Source organism: Arachis duranensis, chromosome 3, assembly GCF_000817695.3.
Source record: "Arachis duranensis cultivar V14167 chromosome 3, aradu.V14167.gnm2.J7QH, whole genome shotgun sequence".
Classification (NCBI taxonomy): Eukaryota; Viridiplantae; Streptophyta; class Magnoliopsida; order Fabales; family Fabaceae; genus Arachis; species Arachis duranensis.
The window spans coordinates 129,493,650-129,513,583 of NC_029774.3; the positions used below are offsets into that span (position 1 = coordinate 129,493,650).

The 19,934-nt window shown below is 35.8% G+C and overlaps 4 protein-coding genes, 1 long non-coding RNA gene and 1 other non-coding gene across 7 annotated transcripts; all 6 read right to left on the reverse strand.

The window, feature by feature from the left end:
• Positions 1-729: 729 nt before the first annotated feature.
• On the reverse strand, positions 730-1,482 carry LOC127745780 (uncharacterized). Its single transcript, XR_008007321.1, has 2 exons — positions 1,132-1,482; positions 730-932 (listed from the first exon to the last, which is right to left on the reverse strand). It is a non-coding gene; the product is annotated as an uncharacterized LOC127745780 (long non-coding RNA).
• A 3,028-nt stretch (positions 1,483-4,510) lies between these two features.
• Positions 4,511-6,515, reverse strand: LOC107481795 (uncharacterized serine-rich protein C215.13). The gene has a single exon (XM_016102109.3). The coding sequence runs from the start codon at positions 6,168-6,170 to the stop codon at positions 4,623-4,625; it is 1,548 nt and encodes a 515-aa protein (XP_015957595.1). The 5' UTR covers positions 6,171-6,515; the 3' UTR covers positions 4,511-4,622.
• Positions 6,516-7,038: 523 nt separating this feature from the next.
• Positions 7,039-7,123, reverse strand: TRNAM-CAU (transfer RNA methionine (anticodon CAU)). Its single transcript is given in 2 exon segments — positions 7,039-7,074; positions 7,086-7,123. It is a non-coding gene; the product is annotated as a tRNA-Met (tRNA).
• A 4,189-nt stretch (positions 7,124-11,312) lies between these two features.
• On the reverse strand, positions 11,313-12,349 carry LOC127745638 (uncharacterized). Its single transcript, XM_052258707.1, has 2 exons — positions 11,735-12,349; positions 11,313-11,663 (listed from the first exon to the last, which is right to left on the reverse strand). Exons 1-2 carry the CDS (start codon positions 12,248-12,250, stop codon positions 11,415-11,417), a joined length of 765 nt encoding a protein of 254 aa, XP_052114667.1. The 5' UTR covers positions 12,251-12,349; the 3' UTR covers positions 11,313-11,414.
• Positions 12,281-14,228, reverse strand: LOC107481539 (uncharacterized). Its single transcript, XM_052258547.1, has 4 exons — positions 13,723-14,228; positions 12,721-13,463; positions 12,346-12,643; positions 12,281-12,298 (listed from the first exon to the last, which is right to left on the reverse strand). Exons 1-4 carry the CDS (start codon positions 14,020-14,022, stop codon positions 12,281-12,283), a joined length of 1,359 nt encoding a protein of 452 aa, XP_052114507.1. The 5' UTR covers positions 14,023-14,228.
• A 536-nt stretch (positions 14,229-14,764) lies between these two features.
• On the reverse strand, positions 14,765-17,320 carry LOC107481794 (uncharacterized). Of its 2 annotated transcripts, none has more exons than XM_016102108.3 (3): positions 16,970-17,320; positions 16,137-16,882; positions 14,765-15,198 (listed from the first exon to the last, which is right to left on the reverse strand). In XM_016102108.3, exons 1-3 carry the CDS (start codon positions 17,255-17,257, stop codon positions 14,811-14,813), a joined length of 1,422 nt encoding a protein of 473 aa, XP_015957594.1. In that variant the 5' UTR covers positions 17,258-17,320; the 3' UTR covers positions 14,765-14,810. The 2 variants fall into 2 exon arrangements, with proteins under 2 accessions (XP_015957594.1, XP_020995026.1); XM_021139367.2 differs by having other exon boundaries at positions 15,043-15,184.
• Positions 17,321-19,934: the final 2,614 nt, after the last annotated feature.

The window sequence follows — 19,934 nt, forward strand, 5'->3', positions numbered from 1 at the left end:
TTTTTTATAAATTCCATAATAATTTCAATTCTAATCCGTTGCTTCTAAATTTTAGTAAGATTACAGTCAACATCCCTAAGTTTCAGAATCCACAAGTTTCAGGTTCATATCATTTCATTTGATTAATTAATTATCAATTGGAATTGGAGCCCTGTTTTCATAAACTAGTTCAAAGTTTTCAGCAAACAACCGACCTTCCAAGTGACTTATTTAAGTATACAAAATAGATATGAACATGAAACTTGTACTCACTTAAAATATACTGATAGATCTTTAAAATTCTTTTGAAATAAACTCAAAATTTTGTTTAAATTAAAAGTTATAGCGTCTGGAAGTTGGTACTGCAGAACTAGAAAATCAGAAAAATCTGCAGCAACTACTAAACTTCAAAAATTCATATCTTCCAAACCGTTTGGCCAAATTCCCTGAAATTTTTATGGCATATTCAAGACACACTAAAGTTTTACAAAAAAATAATTTCATCTAAAAATTAGGTCTGGACTGCTCCCAGAAAGTCATTGATTCTGCTGCCAATTATGCAGATTTTTGCAGAAATTCTGCACAATGTATTTCCAACAACCTCATATACCAAATCTCATATTCAAGCCTAGAATTTATATAAAATCATAATTTTACCTTTCTTTTGACTAACTAAAGTTTCTAGCATGGTCAGCACAGCTCTAAAAGTTCATACTTATTAATTTTCCCATTTTTACAAAGGCACATTCATAATTCTAATTCACTTTTTTTTTTACATTTCATCATAATAGAAAATTAATAAACACTTCTCATCAATCAAACACATGATAAACCATCCATCATCATCAGTACACACAACTACAAACAAGATATTCTATATATACTATCCCTTACCTCTCTTTGAAAATTTCACAAACCAAAGTCTGTCCTTTGCTATATTAAATCAGAAAACCCTAACAAACATAATTAAAAAGATTTGTCAATTTACAGGGCTAATTGGCCGAGTTGCATATGGATCAAGAAAAGAGTTCTTACTCTTGTGATGGGCTGAATTTGATTGGTTTGGTCACCAATTAAAAGAATTGAAGCTCAATAAGGGTAGAATCTTTAATTTAGGAAAAAGCAACAGGACACAGAGTTATTGATTCTTACCCAACAAGAAGAACACTAAGAAAACCAGAAAAGGAAAGAGGTAGGGTTCCTTCTTTGGCTTCGGGTAGCAGCTCTCTTGATGTCCTTCTCTTTCTTCTTGGTGGCGACGCACGCAGATGATGATGATTTCTGCTGGGTCTTCCTTTTCCTCCTTCTTGGTCACTACTCTTGCTTCCTTTCTTCTCTTCGTGTGGTTTTCAAGAAAGTTGAGAGACTTGGCTCATCTATATATATCTACAGAAGGTGGGAAGAGGTGAGCTGGTGTTGCAAGGCTTCGTGGCCTCTTCCTCTTGCAACACCATATCACATCATTGATTACATGAAGAGGTAACCATGGTTTTCTTTGAAACACGTTCGGTGGTGAGAGGAGAAGAGAAGATGAGTTTAATCAGAGTTTCTTTGGGTCTGGTTTATTTAAGGGAAGTATGGTTTGGTTGAACCGGAAAAAGAAAAACCAATCTGGTTTAAGGGTTTGGATTATCAATCTAATATGGTTCAATGATTCATTCATTAGTCCTCTTCAAGAACAACCAAAGAGGTTATTAAAACTATGCATGTTGCTGTAAAGAATTAGAAATCACAGGCCTCATGGGGTAGGGTGGTTACATTTAACCTTAGCTGATATCGCGTTGTATGTAACCGCAAACTTATTAAATGTTGAGTTAGAAACATGTTCTACAACTTCATATACCGTATAACCTAAAGCGGACTGTGTTGATCTTGTGATGCAATATACCTTTTCTATAAATTGCGCTTGGACTTTCTTGAACTTCTCGTGAGTATACATATGATGAAATTGAGCTTCTATTGAGAATTTTGTTGCACACGGTATGACGGTATAAAAATCTGCATCATCTGATTCTCTCATTCTTTGCTCTTTACTTCCTAGGAAATTAACATACTGTTTGACGAATTATATAAGTGAGTTGTTGCACGTAATAAACTTGTTAAAAAAAAGCATGCGTTTTCTTACTCCTTTGTGTGCTTCTCATCTCGACCCAGAAGTAGTGATCGAGATAAACTAGAATCCATAAATAACAATTTTTGAAAAGTTTTGAAAAAAAAATCAGAAAATACCTAAATCAGAACCAAAATACACCAAAAGACATACAGTGTGACACCTCTACCACACAAGCAAAACACATAAATATCCACACACTAAAGTGACAATATCAGTTAATCCTAATAAAGACACCATTACCTGAAAGTCACTTGTTGTTCCCAACATCATACTTCATCAAAAAATTATTCCAATTCCTATCAAATGATTCTTTTTGTAAAAGAATTCTAAATAACATGACTCATCTCGTGTTCAATTTCTTCGTGTCACTTGTAGCTATTTATTTTATTTGGAATCTTCTTCATGATATGCCAACTACACCATCGGCGAATTGTTGTTGGCATATAAATCTCAATAGCCCTTTGCATCGATGCGCATTGGTCGGTAAGAATATCTTTAGGAGCATTTTCTCTCATGCAACGAAGCCAATATTCAAATAATCATTTGAATGATTGAATATTATCGTTTTATATCAAAGCACATTCCAAAAGTGTTAATTAACCGTGGTGATTCACCTCAACAAAAAAATAAAAAACCATATTATACCTGAATACAACGACACAGAAAAAAATCATATATATACCAAAAAATTATCTATATACACCGAAGGTATTTTAAATGAAATAACATATCAAAAATACTCACAGGCAACCCTGCTTATTGTGTTGGCCCAAAAAATAATCTGAATTGACTGATCAACCCCAAGTTCAAACTCAAAAAAGAAATCCTTATTATTCTCTTTCATTCTTAATAAGTAATAATTATTTAAGCATTTCTACTTGATTTGGATAGGACGGATATGAATGATACAACACAACCTTCAAAATAATCCAAACATCAATGTCCTTCAATATATGTATATAAATTCTTGTAGGACAATTTAATCTAGTTGAGGAATTTTTCTTTTCAGTTGGAGATATGTTCGATTTTCATTTCTCCTTTTCGGTACATGTAATCAATTGGTTCTTAATTTCATTTTTCCTTCTTATTTGTGTTCTGAATTTTCGTAGAAAAAACTGCAAGTTTAGAATAATCTTTGTAGAATTTTTTAACTTCTTCAAACATATTAAAAGTCATTCTAACTTTTGGAATAAGCTGCTCATTAACATCATGCAAAAACTGAAAATACACCGGAATCGTTCCAAAATAAACCATATTAGAATCTAAAATACACCAAAACTTTGAACGAAACAGATTCATCAAAATAATAAAATCAGATTCAGAACTCGTACATTACATTCAAATTCAAACCATCAACCATCAACAACTATTTTCACAGAAAAAAAATTATTCAACTACATAATCATAAATAACTAACAAACTATATTAACTAGATTCAAATCACACCTCACCGCTTGATTCAATTTAAAACAATAATACAATTCACCCTGATTCAATTGAAAGTTTGAACTTAAAAAATACATCGAAAGATTTTCAAATACACCCATTTATAATCAAAATACACCGAAACGAGGACGGAACAGATTCATCACAGTAATAATTCAGATTCAGAACTCCTACATTACATTCAATTCAAACCATCAACCGTGAACATTAATTTTCATAGACAAAAACAATATTATTCACCTACAAAATCATAAATTACTAACAAACTATATTAACTAGAATTGAACCACACCTCAACCACTTGATTCAATTCAAAACAATAAACCACTTCGCTCTGGTTTAATTGACTGTCTGAACTTAAATCATTCATTATATTCGGCAATAAAATACCTGTTCAAAACTAATTTTACAGCTTGATTTCAATAACTTTGATCCAAATCTTCAAATCCGATAAAAGAGCATTGAACTTGCACAAAAAGAAAGCAGAGAATGAAGAAAACATAGAGAAGGAAGAGAAACACAAAGAATGCATAGATGGAGCAGAATGTAGAGACGTAGAAAATGCTGAGAAATTTCAAAAAAAGAAACGAAATCCATATGAAAAAGGCAGTTACATATATTCGCGCGTTGAGTCAAAGTTTGTTAGAGATAGTGAAACATGGAGGTGAATTAGGTCAAAGTTATTTAATTGGATTTGGTTGCAAAAACACCGCATTGCATTGGACACTGTCGGTGGCCTCTTCAAATTACCATAATAACCTTCCAAGAAGTTAATTTTTTTAAAGTTACTAAATTAGTAAATTGTAAAAGCACATAGATAGATTCTGGTATTCTACTATATATATGAAAGAGAGTAAGACAAGAGCAGTTCCCTTTTCGTCCACCTCAGGAGGCATTTATTAATCTATATAATTGCCAGTAAGCCTTTATTTTTATAGAACGAATCTGAATGGTTGCATGGTACATCACATGAAGAACAAGCTTGCTTCATTGCTCTATTGCTTTCGGTAACCTTTAGTTATAATCTTTTCTCTAAAATTGAATGAAATTAAGAAGTATTACAAAAATAATACAAGTTACTTAATCAATTCTGCTTGCCTTCTCCTCCACCATCTTCAACGTAAACCTTCTTCCTTCTATCAGCTCTAGAAAGCACACAAATGAGGAGAAAACACGTGGCATAAATCCCGTGAACCTTCCAATTTGTCTTCGGAGGTTGCCTCAACACCACCCTATGAAACACCGTGACGTAGTAATGAAGCCCAATAGCTATGCCCACTAACATTTGGGCCAGGCCCAAAAACTTAGAACCCAACCCACACTCCGTGGAGAAGACAAGAACAAGATACATCAAGAGCATCAAGAGATAGAAAACGTAACCGAGAGTTTGCAGAACCTGCAGGCACAGGTACGTGGACTGCGAAGTAGAGTATAAAAACTTTAACGGTTCGAGCCCAGTAACTAAGGACGATACGCAGAGGATGGTGAAGTAGATAGAGAGATAAACTTGGATGAAGATGATGATTTTCTGGAGTGAGAAATATGCTTTGATTTGTGTGCAGAGGAGAGAGACCAAGATCAACGGGATCAATACGAAAGCGCACGAGAGTGCGGTGGCTACGGTGGATGCATATTTTTTGCCGACGTAGGGTTTGAAGCCTTTTGTGATCTCGCTGTTGGCTTTGGTGAGGTAAAGCTTTGAAGTTGTGGAGATTCTTTCGAGGTCTGGGAGAAGCGTCTGGTGGAACTTGTTTGGCAGATCTCTGAACTCTGAGACGAAGTCTTCGTCGTCTTCGTCCATCCAGTATGTTGTCGGTGGTGGTTGTTTCGTCGGTTTCTTCGTTGGAGGAGAAGCCTTCTGCGGTTTCTTGATTATTGGCTTTGTTTGATCTGAATCTGATGCCTGGCTGGTGGTTGTTTTTGTTTGCTTGTTCTTATCCTTGGTGCCGGTGGACTTTGTAGTTTTGTTGGTTGCTTTCGCAAGATCCAATGGTTTCTTGTTTGAAGTGGAAGGTGAAGTAGGTTTTGATGTTGATGTGGAATTGAGCTTCTTGAACTTGGAAGTGGAGGAGGGAGTAGTAGGGGAGTTGAGCTGCTTGTTACTCTTGTTGGAGGTGGAGCTTGTGGAATTGAGCTTCTTGAGGCCAGTAGTGTCGGTGGATGCGGTTTTAGAAGATGATGAACTCTTGGAGGAAAGGTTTTCGGATTTGATGGTTTTGGTTTTGGTTTGGTTCTTGGCAGAAATGTTACTACTAGATTTGAGTGTTTTTGTTTGGTTGTTCTTGGTGGAAAGGGAATTGGATTTGATGGTTTTGGTTTGGTTCTTGGTGGTGGAAGAAATGCTATCAGATTTGACATTCTTGGAAGAAGTAGTGGCTGGCTTAGTTAGCTTGGTCTGGTTCTTTTTGGATTGGGATTGGGATTGGGTAGTGCTTTTCTTTTTCAGGGGCTTCTCTTCCCAATCATCATCTTGCTCCTCCAACAATCTTCTACTGCCAATTCTACTAGATAACCCTTCTTTGGTCTGAACTTGATGTTGTGAGCAGGCACTGAAGCATACAGAAACAAAGAAGAACAAAAGAATTGAGAATATGAGTACCTTTTTGCAGTCCAAGTGCATGAGTTGAGCCATTGGTGGTGAAGTGAAGCCAATCTGCACTGGCTTCCTCCAAGATCTAGAGGGTAGTAGTGGTAAGGTAGTCAAAGATCTAGTAAACAATAGAGTAATAGAGCTTGGACCCTCAAACTCACATGTGAATTTATAATGCTTTGGTGGATTGAGAAAAAAAGAACAAATGAGAGAAGAAAAAATGGGTTATAATTTATAAATAGTTTGCATTTGTTTATAAGTGAAGTGAAACCATTGAGTGAGAGTGAGTGGAAGTGTGTGCTGCCAAAGCGAGAGGAGAAAGGAAAGAGACCTATCACATGGCACATCCAAACAATTCAGGCTTCGCTACTTACGGTTTTACCCCCTTTTTCTTTTTAAGATTTCTTAAAAAAATGTTCCACTTGTTACTATAAATATTCGTGCGAGTTCATACAAATTTCACAGGTCAACAACTATTAGTTTTATGAATCGGGTTTGTATACTCAAATAAATATAGTAGCGGTGAGTGTGCCCGAAGGGAAATTAATGCTAATAGCATCATAGCTGTGCAATACTGATGCGATCTAATAAATGCTTAATAGAAGGAGGGTAGAATGCGGGAAAATAACGAATGCTGCAACTGTGGCAGCCCATTAAAATGATTAAAAATGGTAGCTTGGCAATCTCATTATGTGGTGAGGAAATTCAAAAGTAGAAGTCCCAAGCCGACAGAGCAAGGAAAAATCAAAAACCATGTCGTGTGTTCACATTGTGTCGTTGACATGAAATCCTAGATGCCGCTTTCAATTTTGCTTTCCTATAAACACACAGCCTCGCATACCCACACAAAATTGAATTACACAACAAAATAGAAAATTTATCCCGAGGGGGGGGGATAAAAATGGCATATTGGGGTGAGAGAGGCTCGAACTCTCGACCTCAGGATAACTCAGAAGCTATGAGACCTACGCGCTAGCCAACTGCGCCACCACCCCAGGATATATCCTGTAATGTGATATGTATTTAATGATTTGAGCTTGGTGATCTGTAGCAGAACATTACAAATTTAAAACCATAATTCCTTTGTAAATATGGGTGCAAGAGATAGAGAGACATACATAACAAATAAGATTTTTCCCTTTTATTAACAATAAGAAACATTTCTACTTTCCTAATCCTAACATAATGACAGGTTTATTTAAAGTAAATTTATTTTGCTATTTTGAGGGACATAAGTTTAATTTTCCTTGAGTAAAGTACCATTTGTACCTATGAAAGTTGAAAACGCTGACAAATGTACCCACGAGAGAAGAAAACTACCAAATGTAACCATCAATCGTGACATTCGTGGGACGAAACTAACCAAGCCTTATTCCGGCGTTGACTCCGTTAGTAACTCATCCTCCGTGGCACTTCCCGGCGTGACATGGCATGGGGGCCTCTTACCTGGAAATTATAAATAAATACAATTGGATTTCAAAATTATAATTTTTTAAAAAAAATGGAGAAATTAGAATTGAACAGTTATCAAAGCTACACCTCTTCGCACATTTCACAGAACAGAGGGTAGAGCCCTAAGAGTAGCCAGTTCATCTTCTCTAGTCACAGAAAATCTCCGGTGCCGACGATAATCTCCGTGTTCAAGAGAGCGTGCTTGTTGGTGTGTTTCGTGTCAGCTGTTGGAGTTGTGTTGTCTCATCCATAGGTAAGCATTAACCTTCGATTTCTCTGTGTTGGTTTTCTGGTTTTTTGGTGCATGGTTGTGGGTATGTTGTTTTTATTAGGGTGTCTTTTCAGTGGCTATGATGTGGTTCTGAGTTCGTTTTCTCTTCTCTATACATGTGTGTTTGCAGATGGCAACTATCCACATTACGCTAGTCATTAGTCACAGAGGAAAATTTGAAAAGGGTGATGATGGGAAACTGGCGTATGTTGGGGGTGAGAAAACAGAGATTGAACGAGTGAATGTGGACACGCTTAATAAGTTCTTCATGAATGACCTAGTAAAGGACATAGGGTATAATGATGTGAGCGAGCTGTACTGGCTTGAACCTGGGAAGGAGTTGAATGGTGGGTTGAGGTTGCTTAGACTAGACATGGATGTGGTGAGTATGTATGAAGCAGCGATTGCTAATGGGAGGAGAGTTGAAGTGTTCACCGAGCATCCAGTTGACCTTCCTGAGTTCGCAGAAGAGAACAACGAACCGGAACCAGAGCTTGAGATATTAACTGTTAACAGGACCCCAGTGAAACACAGAACCAAATTATGTGTTAGGAGACCCCCAACCCCAAAGAAGAAGAGAAAGAAAGTGGTGAAATTGAGGGAGAATGTAGGAGGTGTGCCTGGAAGGGATGCTCAAACAGAGGATGCTGCGGGAGAGAAAGAAGTCCATGATACCCCAAGAAACACACAACAACCAGAATTGAGCAATGATCAACCAGATATACCCACCCATTCACCAAAGGTTACCTTTGATGAAGCACCAAGGATCATTCAGCTACCAGATCCACCCACTGAACCCAACTTACCGCCATATCAACCTCCGGAAAACACTCATCCACACCCTGAACAACCAGATGTGTCAGCTGCAAGTGAAGAAAATGGAAACCAAATTCCAGTTTCTGCAGAGTCAGTGGCTCCCACTGTGGATAAAGGGCCTGCCGAATCTGTCGAGGTTTTCACACAGTACATCCCACAGCCTTGTCAAGAACCCGGTACGGGTAGTCAACCCAGTAGTTCACAGCCAGATATAAGTGCAGATGTGGGTAGTGACAGGCAACAAAAGTCCAAGAGACGATCAACAGTCAGGCCTCCACCTTCAGGGCAAACATTCATACCCAACCAAGATCCAAACAAGCCTCCTTCATTCTATATACCTGTGGATGGTGAAAATATGTCAGAGGCAACTGCAGGGATGCATTGTTACAAGTCGGAGGAGCTTGATTCCGTTGCAAGTGATGATGAAGACAGTGAGCAGGCAGCATTTCCTCAAGCGAATCCAGATGCTCCAGTGAGGGAAGTAAGGTTGGAGCTTGGCATGGAGTTTGAAAATCTGGACCATTTCAAGAAGGCAGTTAGGAAGTTCAACATCAACTTAGGGAGAAGCATATTCTTTCCAAGGGTGGACTCAACTAGGTGCAAGGCCATATGTTATGATGAGAGCTGTCCGTGGCAGATATACTGCGCAAAACGGTCGTTTCCATTAAGCTTTCAGGTGAAAACGTTTGTGAATGAACATACATGCAGCAGAGTTAACAAAAATAAATCTGCAGATGGTAAATGGGTTGTACAGGAGCTTGAAGACAAGATCCGTGATTTTCCGGACTTGACTCAAAGGCAGGCACAAGATTTTTTCAAGAAGGAGTATGACGTGATTGTGAACGAGAGGAAGATATACAGGGCTATGGTGAAGGCGAAACAACTAATAGAAGGGAGTGAGATAGCTCAGTATGCTGTTCTTAGAATCCCTCCTAGTCAATGGAGCAGGAGTGGTTTTAGTGAGTACCCAAAATCTGACAATTATACCAACAACAACTGCGAATCATTCAATTCTAGGATCAAGAAGATGAGAGGGAAGCCTATCATAACTATGCTGGAAGAGGTGCGGTATTATATGATGAGTATAATTGCAAGAAACAAGAAGGCTTTGGTGGGTTATAATGGGCTGATCACTCCTGTGCAGCAGAGTAGGCTTGAAAAAGAGAAAAGGGAGAGCAACAAGTGGCGGCCGTTTCCCACCGGAGATGATCCTGGAAATGTCTATGAAGTACAGTGCCTGCCTCATAAGGTTATGGTGGATATAGGAAAGAGGACTTGTTCGTGTAGGTTTTGGCAACTGACTGGCTTGCCGTGCAGGCATGCATGTGCTGCACTGAGCTACCAGAATAGGAAGCCAGAGGAACATGCACATAACTGGCTTTCTATGGGGGCATATAATAGCACATATGAGTATGTCATCCAGCCTGTCCCTAACCAAGAATATTGGCAACATGTTGATCTACCTCCTATATTGCCCCCAGTATACAAGAAGCAGATTGGGAGGCCAAAATTAAAAAGAGATAGAAAGAATGACGCCCCAAAGGAAACCCAACCAGATCCTCATAGGGCCCCCAGAAAGTATGGCCCCATCACCTGCAAGTACTGCCTAAAGGTAAACCATAATTCATATGCTCCCATTACTTATGCTTTCAATGTCAACAAAATGAAAGTTCATGTTACATGTATTGCAGACTGGACACAACAGTCGTAGCTGTTCCAAGAAGAAGGAAGCTATGGCTGGGGGACAAAGTTCAAATCCACACCCAGCTGCTGAGGATGATGGGGATGAGGCTGCAAGACTGGAGGAGATGTTCTGGGAAGAGACACTGGAAGCTGTTGAAGCAGCTGAAGCAGCAGCATCTCAGCCACCACATGTAAGTTTAATGATGCATTTTACAACTTCATTCTAAAGGTTTTTAATGAAATCAATCATATGTGTCTACTGTTGTAGGAGACTACCTCAGCTCCTCAACCGATTCCTAATCCAGTGAGGTCTCCTTCAACTAGGCCAACAACTACAAAAAAGCCACCAAGGAAGAAGAAGAATCTACGAAGACCACCACCAACTACTCACCAACCACAATCTGCTCCAACAACACCAGCTACTACTACTCCATCACCCACGGCCTCTGATGTGCCACCCACTGTCACACCTCAAACCATGCAAGCTGCCTCCCAGGGGACTACTTCCAGATTCATGGAATTCATGCCTACTCCCACAGTAGGGGGATCAACCTCAACTCGATGGCCTCAGCCTGCCTTCCGTCCACCACCAAAAAAAGGGTCCACAACTGCACACTTGAAGGAAGGATCAAGCGGCAGTAGCAACTCCACTCCAATTCCTTGAAGCAAAAGTCTTTATATTATGTTTTTTTGGCACTGTGTCATGGCAGTTTATGTTACACTTGTTGGATATGCCACATAATACTCCTACAATTGCTTATGTTTTGGTTTTCGGTGTTTTGTGCATTTGTTGAAAACTCACACCTATAACTAGTATAACTAGAATACTTCAGGTGCTCAATTTCTACGTTCCTATGAGCTTATTTTGCCTTTCTTTCATGTTATTTTAGAGCATAAAGTAAAAAAGACTTCAAATTGGTATTAGCAATAGATAACTTCTGCAACTTTTCAAGTCTTATAAGACTTTTTTTGACATTTTCTGGATTTCACATGTCTACAAATGACATATATAGAATCGAATATGGGTATTTTTGTCAAACCCTAACAATGAAAACTACTTGGGCTCAAAACCCCCTGAGAATCAGATACAAAGTGCAGACAACATTACATACGACCACCATTGACATAATCACAAGCCAAATCCTAACTTTACTAACTTCAACTTCACACCTCCCTAACATCATCAGCATCTTCGGTTCAGCCTTCGCATCATTAACGTCTTCCTTAATCTTTCTTTCTGACAGTGGTCTCCTCAAATCCTCCCATTGCCCTTCAATTTCGTCTACCCATGCAAAGAAGTTGCAGTCCGAGTTCTATACATGGCAGAAAAACTACAATCAGATACAGATTCAACTCAGACAGAACAGGATGTAAAACGGGTTACCTTCCAATTGGGACAACGTACGAACCACCTCCCAGGATTCATCGCCGTCCCTGACTGTAACAGCGTCACCCCCAACCCACAGAAACATCTCCCATTGAACTTCCTATCGTGTACCCTTCTTGAATTTGAGCTTCCAGACACACTACCACTGCCAGTCGAAGTTGGAGTAAACACTCTTCGCCTCGACATTGGTTTAATTTCGAAGATTTTTGTGAATCTAGGGTTAGGGTTCTTATTGGGGATGGAACAAGGTTTGAATTTGGAAAATTTTGGGGTTGAAGATACATTATAACGGTCACACACCTCAGCAATCCACGTAAGAAGGCCCCCATGCCATGTCACGCCGGGAAGTGCCACGGAGGATGAGTTACTAACGGAGTCAACGCCGGAATAAGGCTTGGTTAGTTTCGTCCCACGAATGTCACGATTGATGGTTACATTTGGTAGTTTTCTTCTCTCGTGGGTACATTTGTCAGCGTTTTCAACTTTCATGGGTACAAATGGTACTTTACTCATTTTCCTTTGTCGTGAACATTTTTTATCCTCTTATACATGAGTCTTGAACTAGCGGGGCAGCAACACATGCTCATCATTATCATCGAGGTCAATACTCTCCAGCGGTCTCTGTCCCTTGGATACGTCCAATAAAGGATTGAGTAGATGCAACAGCTGATTATCATGGGAATTCCAATTGCAGTATAAAGTGCTTTTGCCAATGCTGCAGCATTTCCTCTATCCGCTTTAATGGAGGACGAATCTCCTTTTCTGATTGGTTTATATCCAAAAATACGCTGAGCCATAATGTCAACAATAGGAGCAGCAAACGACGCCAATATAGACTCAAAAAACTTATCCACTGCATATATAGTTGAACGAGACTTCTCTGGGATTATCTCTGCAAGTATTGGACTGTTCATAATGTTAACTAAACATTTTTTGTATGATTAGACATTGTTTGTTATGGTAAGAGTCATATGGGTACGTACTTGTTTGTTGCTGGACCATTCCAGCTCATGAAGAAACCCATGATGAAGAGAGCAAGGGCGTGCAAGAAGGGAGTGGATGGATCATAAGGCAATACCAACAGCAAAATTGCTGCAAGAGGAGCAGCTGAACCAACGCTTATCTGTGCCATTATTATTCTGCCACGGTTTGGTAAGTGTTGGGATAGAATATCCCCCATTTTACCCCCAAACAGAGCTGCTACTGAAATAGCAATGATGAACATGGTCCAAAGCAACGCTGTTGTCTTGTGTGAAAATCCAATGAGTTCTAACCAAAGTGTGGCAAATGAGAACAATGCTGACCATGAAATTGACCCAGATACACCCTGTGCCACAATTACCCGAAAAGATGGGATTCTCATAACTGATTTTACTTCTTTCAGCATATCTTTCATTCCGGAAACAAAGGACATGGGGTTATTGTTATGTGGAGCTTTTGGATAGTGTGGATCATTAGCAAAGAGGTGTACTAATACACCTGCTATGACACTGATAAGGGCAACAAGGTGGAAAGCTATTCTCCAACCCGGTATGCCAGCAAATGAAGTTGAGGCTAGAATTACAGCGAAGGGTCCGCCAAGAATGCTTCCAATGTTTCCAGTTAATGAAAGCCACCCAAAAGCCATGCCACGGTTACTGTCGTTTGTGCAGTCAGCAACCAGAGATTTACTTGCCGGAACAAAAATGGCAAGCCCTATCCCATTAAAAGCTCTTGAAATTGCCACCTAGTAATAATTAAAATTAGGATTATGCTATGTGTACACTAAAATCAGTTACCAAAGTTAGCCACCAGTATAAAATATAGGTCAAAATATAAATACATGTTAAAAATAAATTAAATCACACATGTATTTATACACAAATACATTGGTAGCTGATTTTAGTATGCGAATAGTATTTTTGTTAAAATTAAATGGTGATCTTGGTATGATATGTTGCAATAAGCAAATAAAATATAGAGGGGGAGTTGGAGTAAGGAGAGACCTGTGAAATTGTGGTGGAGATGGCGAGGAGGAAGGTGGTGGCAGCCCAAAGAAAAGCACCAAGAGCGATGAGATGAGCACGGTTGTGGCGCTTGGCGAGGTAAGCGGCGAATGGGTAGCAGAGACATTGAACAAATGATCGGTAGAAAGTGAGTGTGCTCAGAGCAGCAGGATCTTCTTGAAAAGTTTTACCAACTTCTTTATACACTGCTGGAAGTAGAGACGAGTCTGCGTTATCCATTATGTTAACCATGTTAATCATCAACAGTGTCACCGTTGCAATCTCCCATTTCATCTTCATCTTTTTCTATTTCCAACTAAGACCATAAGAATTCGCAGTTTGCGTTTTTCTTTTCTCTTTTTTGCAGTGTATTCCACGGTTCAAGAACAGATATGAGAAACTCAAGGTTGACTTGGGAGGTAAGATTGACTTGGACTAGCTGTGAGAGATGAGCCAGCAGAGCCACCACTTTGCTTGGTCTGCACAACACCATCATTTTACATATATTGCCATTGAAATTGTGATTTTCGTCCACATTTATAATGCTAGTAAGAAAGTCTTTTTAGCCCAAGGAGTACTCTGTTCATAACTTCGTATTACTTAGCTACTGCTAAACTAACTAGTAATAGAATTACATGAAACCACCATTTGTTTTTAAGCCTTCAAGTATGATTATTATGTACGGTATTTTCAAAATCGCGTAACTGATAAATTAAGAACCTCTTCATGTTTTGTATCAACTGAGGAAAAAAAAAACTTAGGGTGAATTTGGAATACAATAAAATTAAAATAATTTAGAAGTGTTAAAATATAAAAGGTCAACTTTACAGTGTAAGTATTAATATAAAAGAAAAGTGAATTTAGTTTAAAAATTGATATAATGACTTAATTTTATAAAAAGTCATTATAAGTCATTATATAAAATTAAACACAATAATTTAATTTTAATTTTAATATATTTTAAGTTAAATAAAGTTATTTCTAAAAATATTTTGTTCTAAACAAACTCTAAATAGTATTGATAAAAAAAAGAAAATTCTTAACTCTTAAATATTGTAGCACTCAATCAAACAACTTGATCTCTTGAACTAGCGAGATAGCGAAACCTTTTCATCATTATCATCTACACCTACTACTATCTCTTCCCCCTCTAGCTGTTGCATTTCTGAGTCTACCAATACAATCATTCTTGCTCGCTCCCTGTCCTTTGGGTAAGTGGAATAAAGGAATGAGTAGATGGAACAACAAATTATCATGGGAATTCCGATTGCCGTATAGAGTGCCTTTGCCAGTGATGCACCATTTTCTTTGTCAACTGAGTCTGACGACCTTTTTGGGGGTTTATAACCATAAACATGCTGCGCCAATAATCCAACAATGGGAGGAGCAAATGACGCCAATATGGACTCAAAAGATCGATCCAATGCATATATAGCTGCCCGGGACTTCTCAGAAACTATTTCTGCAAATATTGGACTGTTCACAATGTTTAATTTTGAACAAAGTCTAGCCCAAATTTACAAAATGATCCATAATTATTATCTTAAATATCATTATCTTAGCATTAGCATATAATAAGAGTAATACTATTTGATAGAATTTGTTTTTATCAAATGGAATGAGTTTTTATCTTGTTAAATGTTAGCTAACTCCTTTATTTTATGATAGAATTTGTTTCATTTTTTCTATACCCATGTTAGTAGCGTAGGAATATGAATAGAAACACAAGTTATTTGTTTTAGGATAAAATTTGTCTACTTTTCTCTGTACACAAAATTGTGTTAAAACGGCACTAATTGATTGGATTTCATTTTCGAAGAACTATATGCATAGATTGAATTGGATTTTGGATTCACTTCTTAAAACCAAACCAATCGAATCCAAAACCATAAAATGAGATATAATATTATAATTTCATTATCAAAACTAAATTTTATATATAATATGTTTAATTTTTTACATATTTTTATTTTATTCATATATTATTATTATTATTATTATTATTATTATTATTATTATTATTATTATTATTATTTAGTAATTATTTTATGATTATAAAATTAGATGGATTTATTTATTTGTTTTACCAACTTAAAATTACTTTATTTTCAATAATACAAATCTTAAAGTTGATAATTTTAAAAAACTGAATAAATTGAACAAATCCAAAACACAATAGTTTGGATTGAATTTTAAAATAAAATCAAACCGATTTAATCCAATCTGCAACAAATTATATATTTCCATAGGATTGATTCTTCTTTCAAAACCAATCTAAATGGCATGGTGAACACCAACCTGTTTATTTATATATTACTTACTAAAACACTTACCAAACACTGTCAAAAGGCCAGTGAATATGAAGAATTCTAAACAGAAGCAAGATTTTACAGGAAAAGGAGAAGAAATCTTACTTGTTAGTTGCAGAACCATTCCAGGAAATGGACAATCCCATGATGAAGAAAACAAGACCATGGATGAAGGCTGAAGATGGATCATGAGGCAAACCCAACAGCAATATTGCAGCAAGAGGAACAGCTGAAGCAGAGCTTATCTGTGACATCATTATTCTCCCACTGTTTGGTAAGCGTTGGGACAGAATATCCCCCATTTTCCCTCCAAACGAAGTAGCAAGTATGAACAGAGTCCAAATCAATCCGGTTGTCACGTGTGAGAACCCTATGAGCTCTAACCAAAGCGTGGCAAATGACAATGCTGACCAGGGGAATGAACCAGAGATCCCCTGAGCCACAATTATCTGAAACGACGGGATTCTCATAACCGATTTTGCTTCTTTCAGAAGTTCCTTCATCTGAGAAGAGAAGGGCATGGACTTATTCTCTGGAATTGGATGTGCGGTACTTTTGATGTTTGGAAAGTGTGGATCATTGGCAAAAAGGCGCACCAATATACCTACTATGACACTGATGAAAGCAACAAGGTGAAAAGCTATTCTCCAACCGGGTATGCCTGCGACTGATGTTGAGGCTATAAGAACAGAGAAGAGACCGCCGATGATGCTTCCGATGTTTCCGGTTAATGCCAGCCACCCAAAAGCCATGCCGCGGTTGCAATCATCGGTGGAATCAGCCACCAGGGATTGAATTGCTGGGCCAACAATGGCAAGTCCTATCCCATTTAAACCTCTTGAAATCGCCACCTAAACAAATGACAATGAAGATGGGAAAAAAAAAAAAACGGTTACTAGAATTGGAAACTGTTGAGTCAGGTTTTGGGAAGCTATTACCTGTAAGAAAGTAGAAGAGATGGCAACGAGGAACGTAGCGGCAGCCCAAAGAAATGCACCGAGAGCAATGACATGAGCACGGTTGTGACGCGTGGCGAGGTAAGCAGCCAAAGGGTAGCAGAGAGACTGAACAAGGGAGCGGAAGAGAGTGAGAGATCCCAGGGAGGTTGGGTCAGCGCGGAAAGCAGCACCGACTTCTTTGTATACACCTGGCAGTAGAGTCTCATCTGCTTTCTCCATTATACCTGCAAGGTTCACCAGAACCAAAGTCATTCTCTCCGATCTCATCTTCTTCTTCTTCTTCTTCTGCAATCCAACAGTGGAGAAAGTCAAGGTTTCGTCACGGGGGTTGACCTGACTTGAATGGATGTGAGAGAAAGAGACAGAGAATATTCAATATTCGTAGCTGCGAGACGCTAATTTGGCCCTGATTGGTGGTTGTATGGACACGTGTATGGTTAGGATTCATGTAGAACTGGATATATGACAAAAAACAAAAGACTTCGTGTTGGTGTTATGGGGAATGAAATCTTCTAGTACTGTGTAGTTGTCTTTTCAGGGTGGAGATCCTGTACTTGAAAGTTGAAACTCTCTCCGTATGGGCCATTTTTCCATACATATATCTATTATCTATTATCAAAATTAAATTTCTTCGAGTAATAGCATAATAAGTTAATAACTAACGTGGCATATTTTAAAATATTTTTAATTATTTTATTTAACTATATTAACTATAATTAATTAATCACCAAAAAAACTAAAACTAATTAATTACATTAATTATTTAATTTGACTAAAATATATTAATTTTGTTTTAATTTATCATCTTATATATTTTGATTAATAATTTTTTAAAATTGTTATAATTAATTATTTATTTGATTTATTAAGATAAATATTATATTATTTAATATTTTGTTTGTCTATATTAATTATAACTAATTAATTATTAATTATTTGATTTGACTGAAATAAATAAATTGATTTATTTTAATTTATATTATTTTTTGTGTTTTGTATTTTGATTTCTTTAAAAGTGTTATAATTTATACATGACATGTTTATAAGATATTTATATTTAGTTAACTTATTTTATTAAGCCAAAAAATTATAATTAATTTATGAAAAAAGTTTGATAACAAAAAATTTTTAATCATAATTAGCCAAAATTTTTTATAATTTATTTTATTTACATCATTTAATAACAGTTTTATTTTTTATCACACTCTCTTATCATTTTACTTATTATATTCTTATCAATTTCACTTATTAATGATATTAATTATAATATCATATCCCTTATTATTAGGTATTCTTGTAATCAATACTTAATATTTTTTTATAATTTAATTTTTTATATTTAAGAATACATTAAATAATAATAATGATACGAAAAAATCATTAATTCTTTATTTCCGTTAAGGCATTAATTGCACTTGATTCTTTGTAATATATGCATTCCATTAATTCAATTATGATCATTCAAAAATTATGACTCTAATATCATTGCAAGCACAATAGTGTATAAGCCAAGAAATTTTACAAGAAGTCACGTTTATCATTGCAAATACTATGGCATTTGAATTCGACCTTAATACGGTACTTATGGTAGAAGGTGCTTATGAAGAATTTAAACAATAGACGGACTCATCCAACGAGGTTGTTGTTAATCAATCAATTTTTAAAAATATGAAAAATCACACTAGTTTTGATGAGATATTGTAATAAACTTATTTAATTTTTTTGTGTTTTTATGTGCATTTATAATTATATTGTACTAACTAAGTTTATACACATAACATTGATACATTTGTATACATAATATCCATAATTACATAAAATTAACATCTAAAAATTAAATTCATGTTTATTAGAGATTACATCCATACACATATTATTTTTTAGTTATTGCATAAGTAATTATAAAGTTAACACAGATGTTTTTAAATTTTATCATAATTGAATTTAAAAAAAATATCAAATTCTTAAATTAACTTATTCAATTGATAAATTTACTCATAAATTCATATACATAACATCCATAATTTTATGTTAATAACATCTATAATTTGTACTCATAATATTTATAATTCCATACTTATGATGTCTATAATTAATAAATTTTTATAATTAATATTATCAAATTTTAAACTATATATGTCTTATTGTATTTTTCAAATTATTTCATATGTGTACTAATAGGTCATAATTTTTAATTATTTTTATATTTATATTTTTTATTTTTTAATAATCTATATGTAAAATATAATAAGTTATATAGTAGAAGTTGTTAAAAATTTTTAATTTAATTTCCATAATTTTTGCAGAGAATTATTGCATTTTAATGGATAATAATGTGATTGAGAGATGTTAGGAATTTGATTTGGGAGAAACTGAAATCGATTTTGAAAAGAATATTAGTGACTCAAAACATGCAGTAAAATAATAGATAATAAGGAGGATAAGTGATAAGAAGGTGTATGTCACTTGCTTATCAAGAGAATATAATTTTTTATGTAACATTTTTATATTGTTATTATTCTTTGGCTACCTAACATCACCCATAATAAATAGTTCTTTGACATGAATTTATGTAATAAGTGTAACAAAAATTAATTATCAAATTATTTATTTGTATAAAATATATATTGAAGTATAACATATATATTAAAAATAAATTAAATAATATATATTTATACACTAATATATAATTATTAACAAGTTTAATCACCCGTGCCATGCACGTGATAAGATTGAAATTATAATTTTAAATTATTTTATTAAGATTAATTTAAATTATAATAATTTAATCAATAAAAATATAACATGTTATGTATTATTTGTTTTTTCTTAAGCTAGTGTTAAATACATTAACTCTAAAATAGTTATTTATTAGTTTTAGTAATCTACTTTCTTCAATAAATCAAACATATGTACTCAATGTAACTATAAATAACTTAATAAT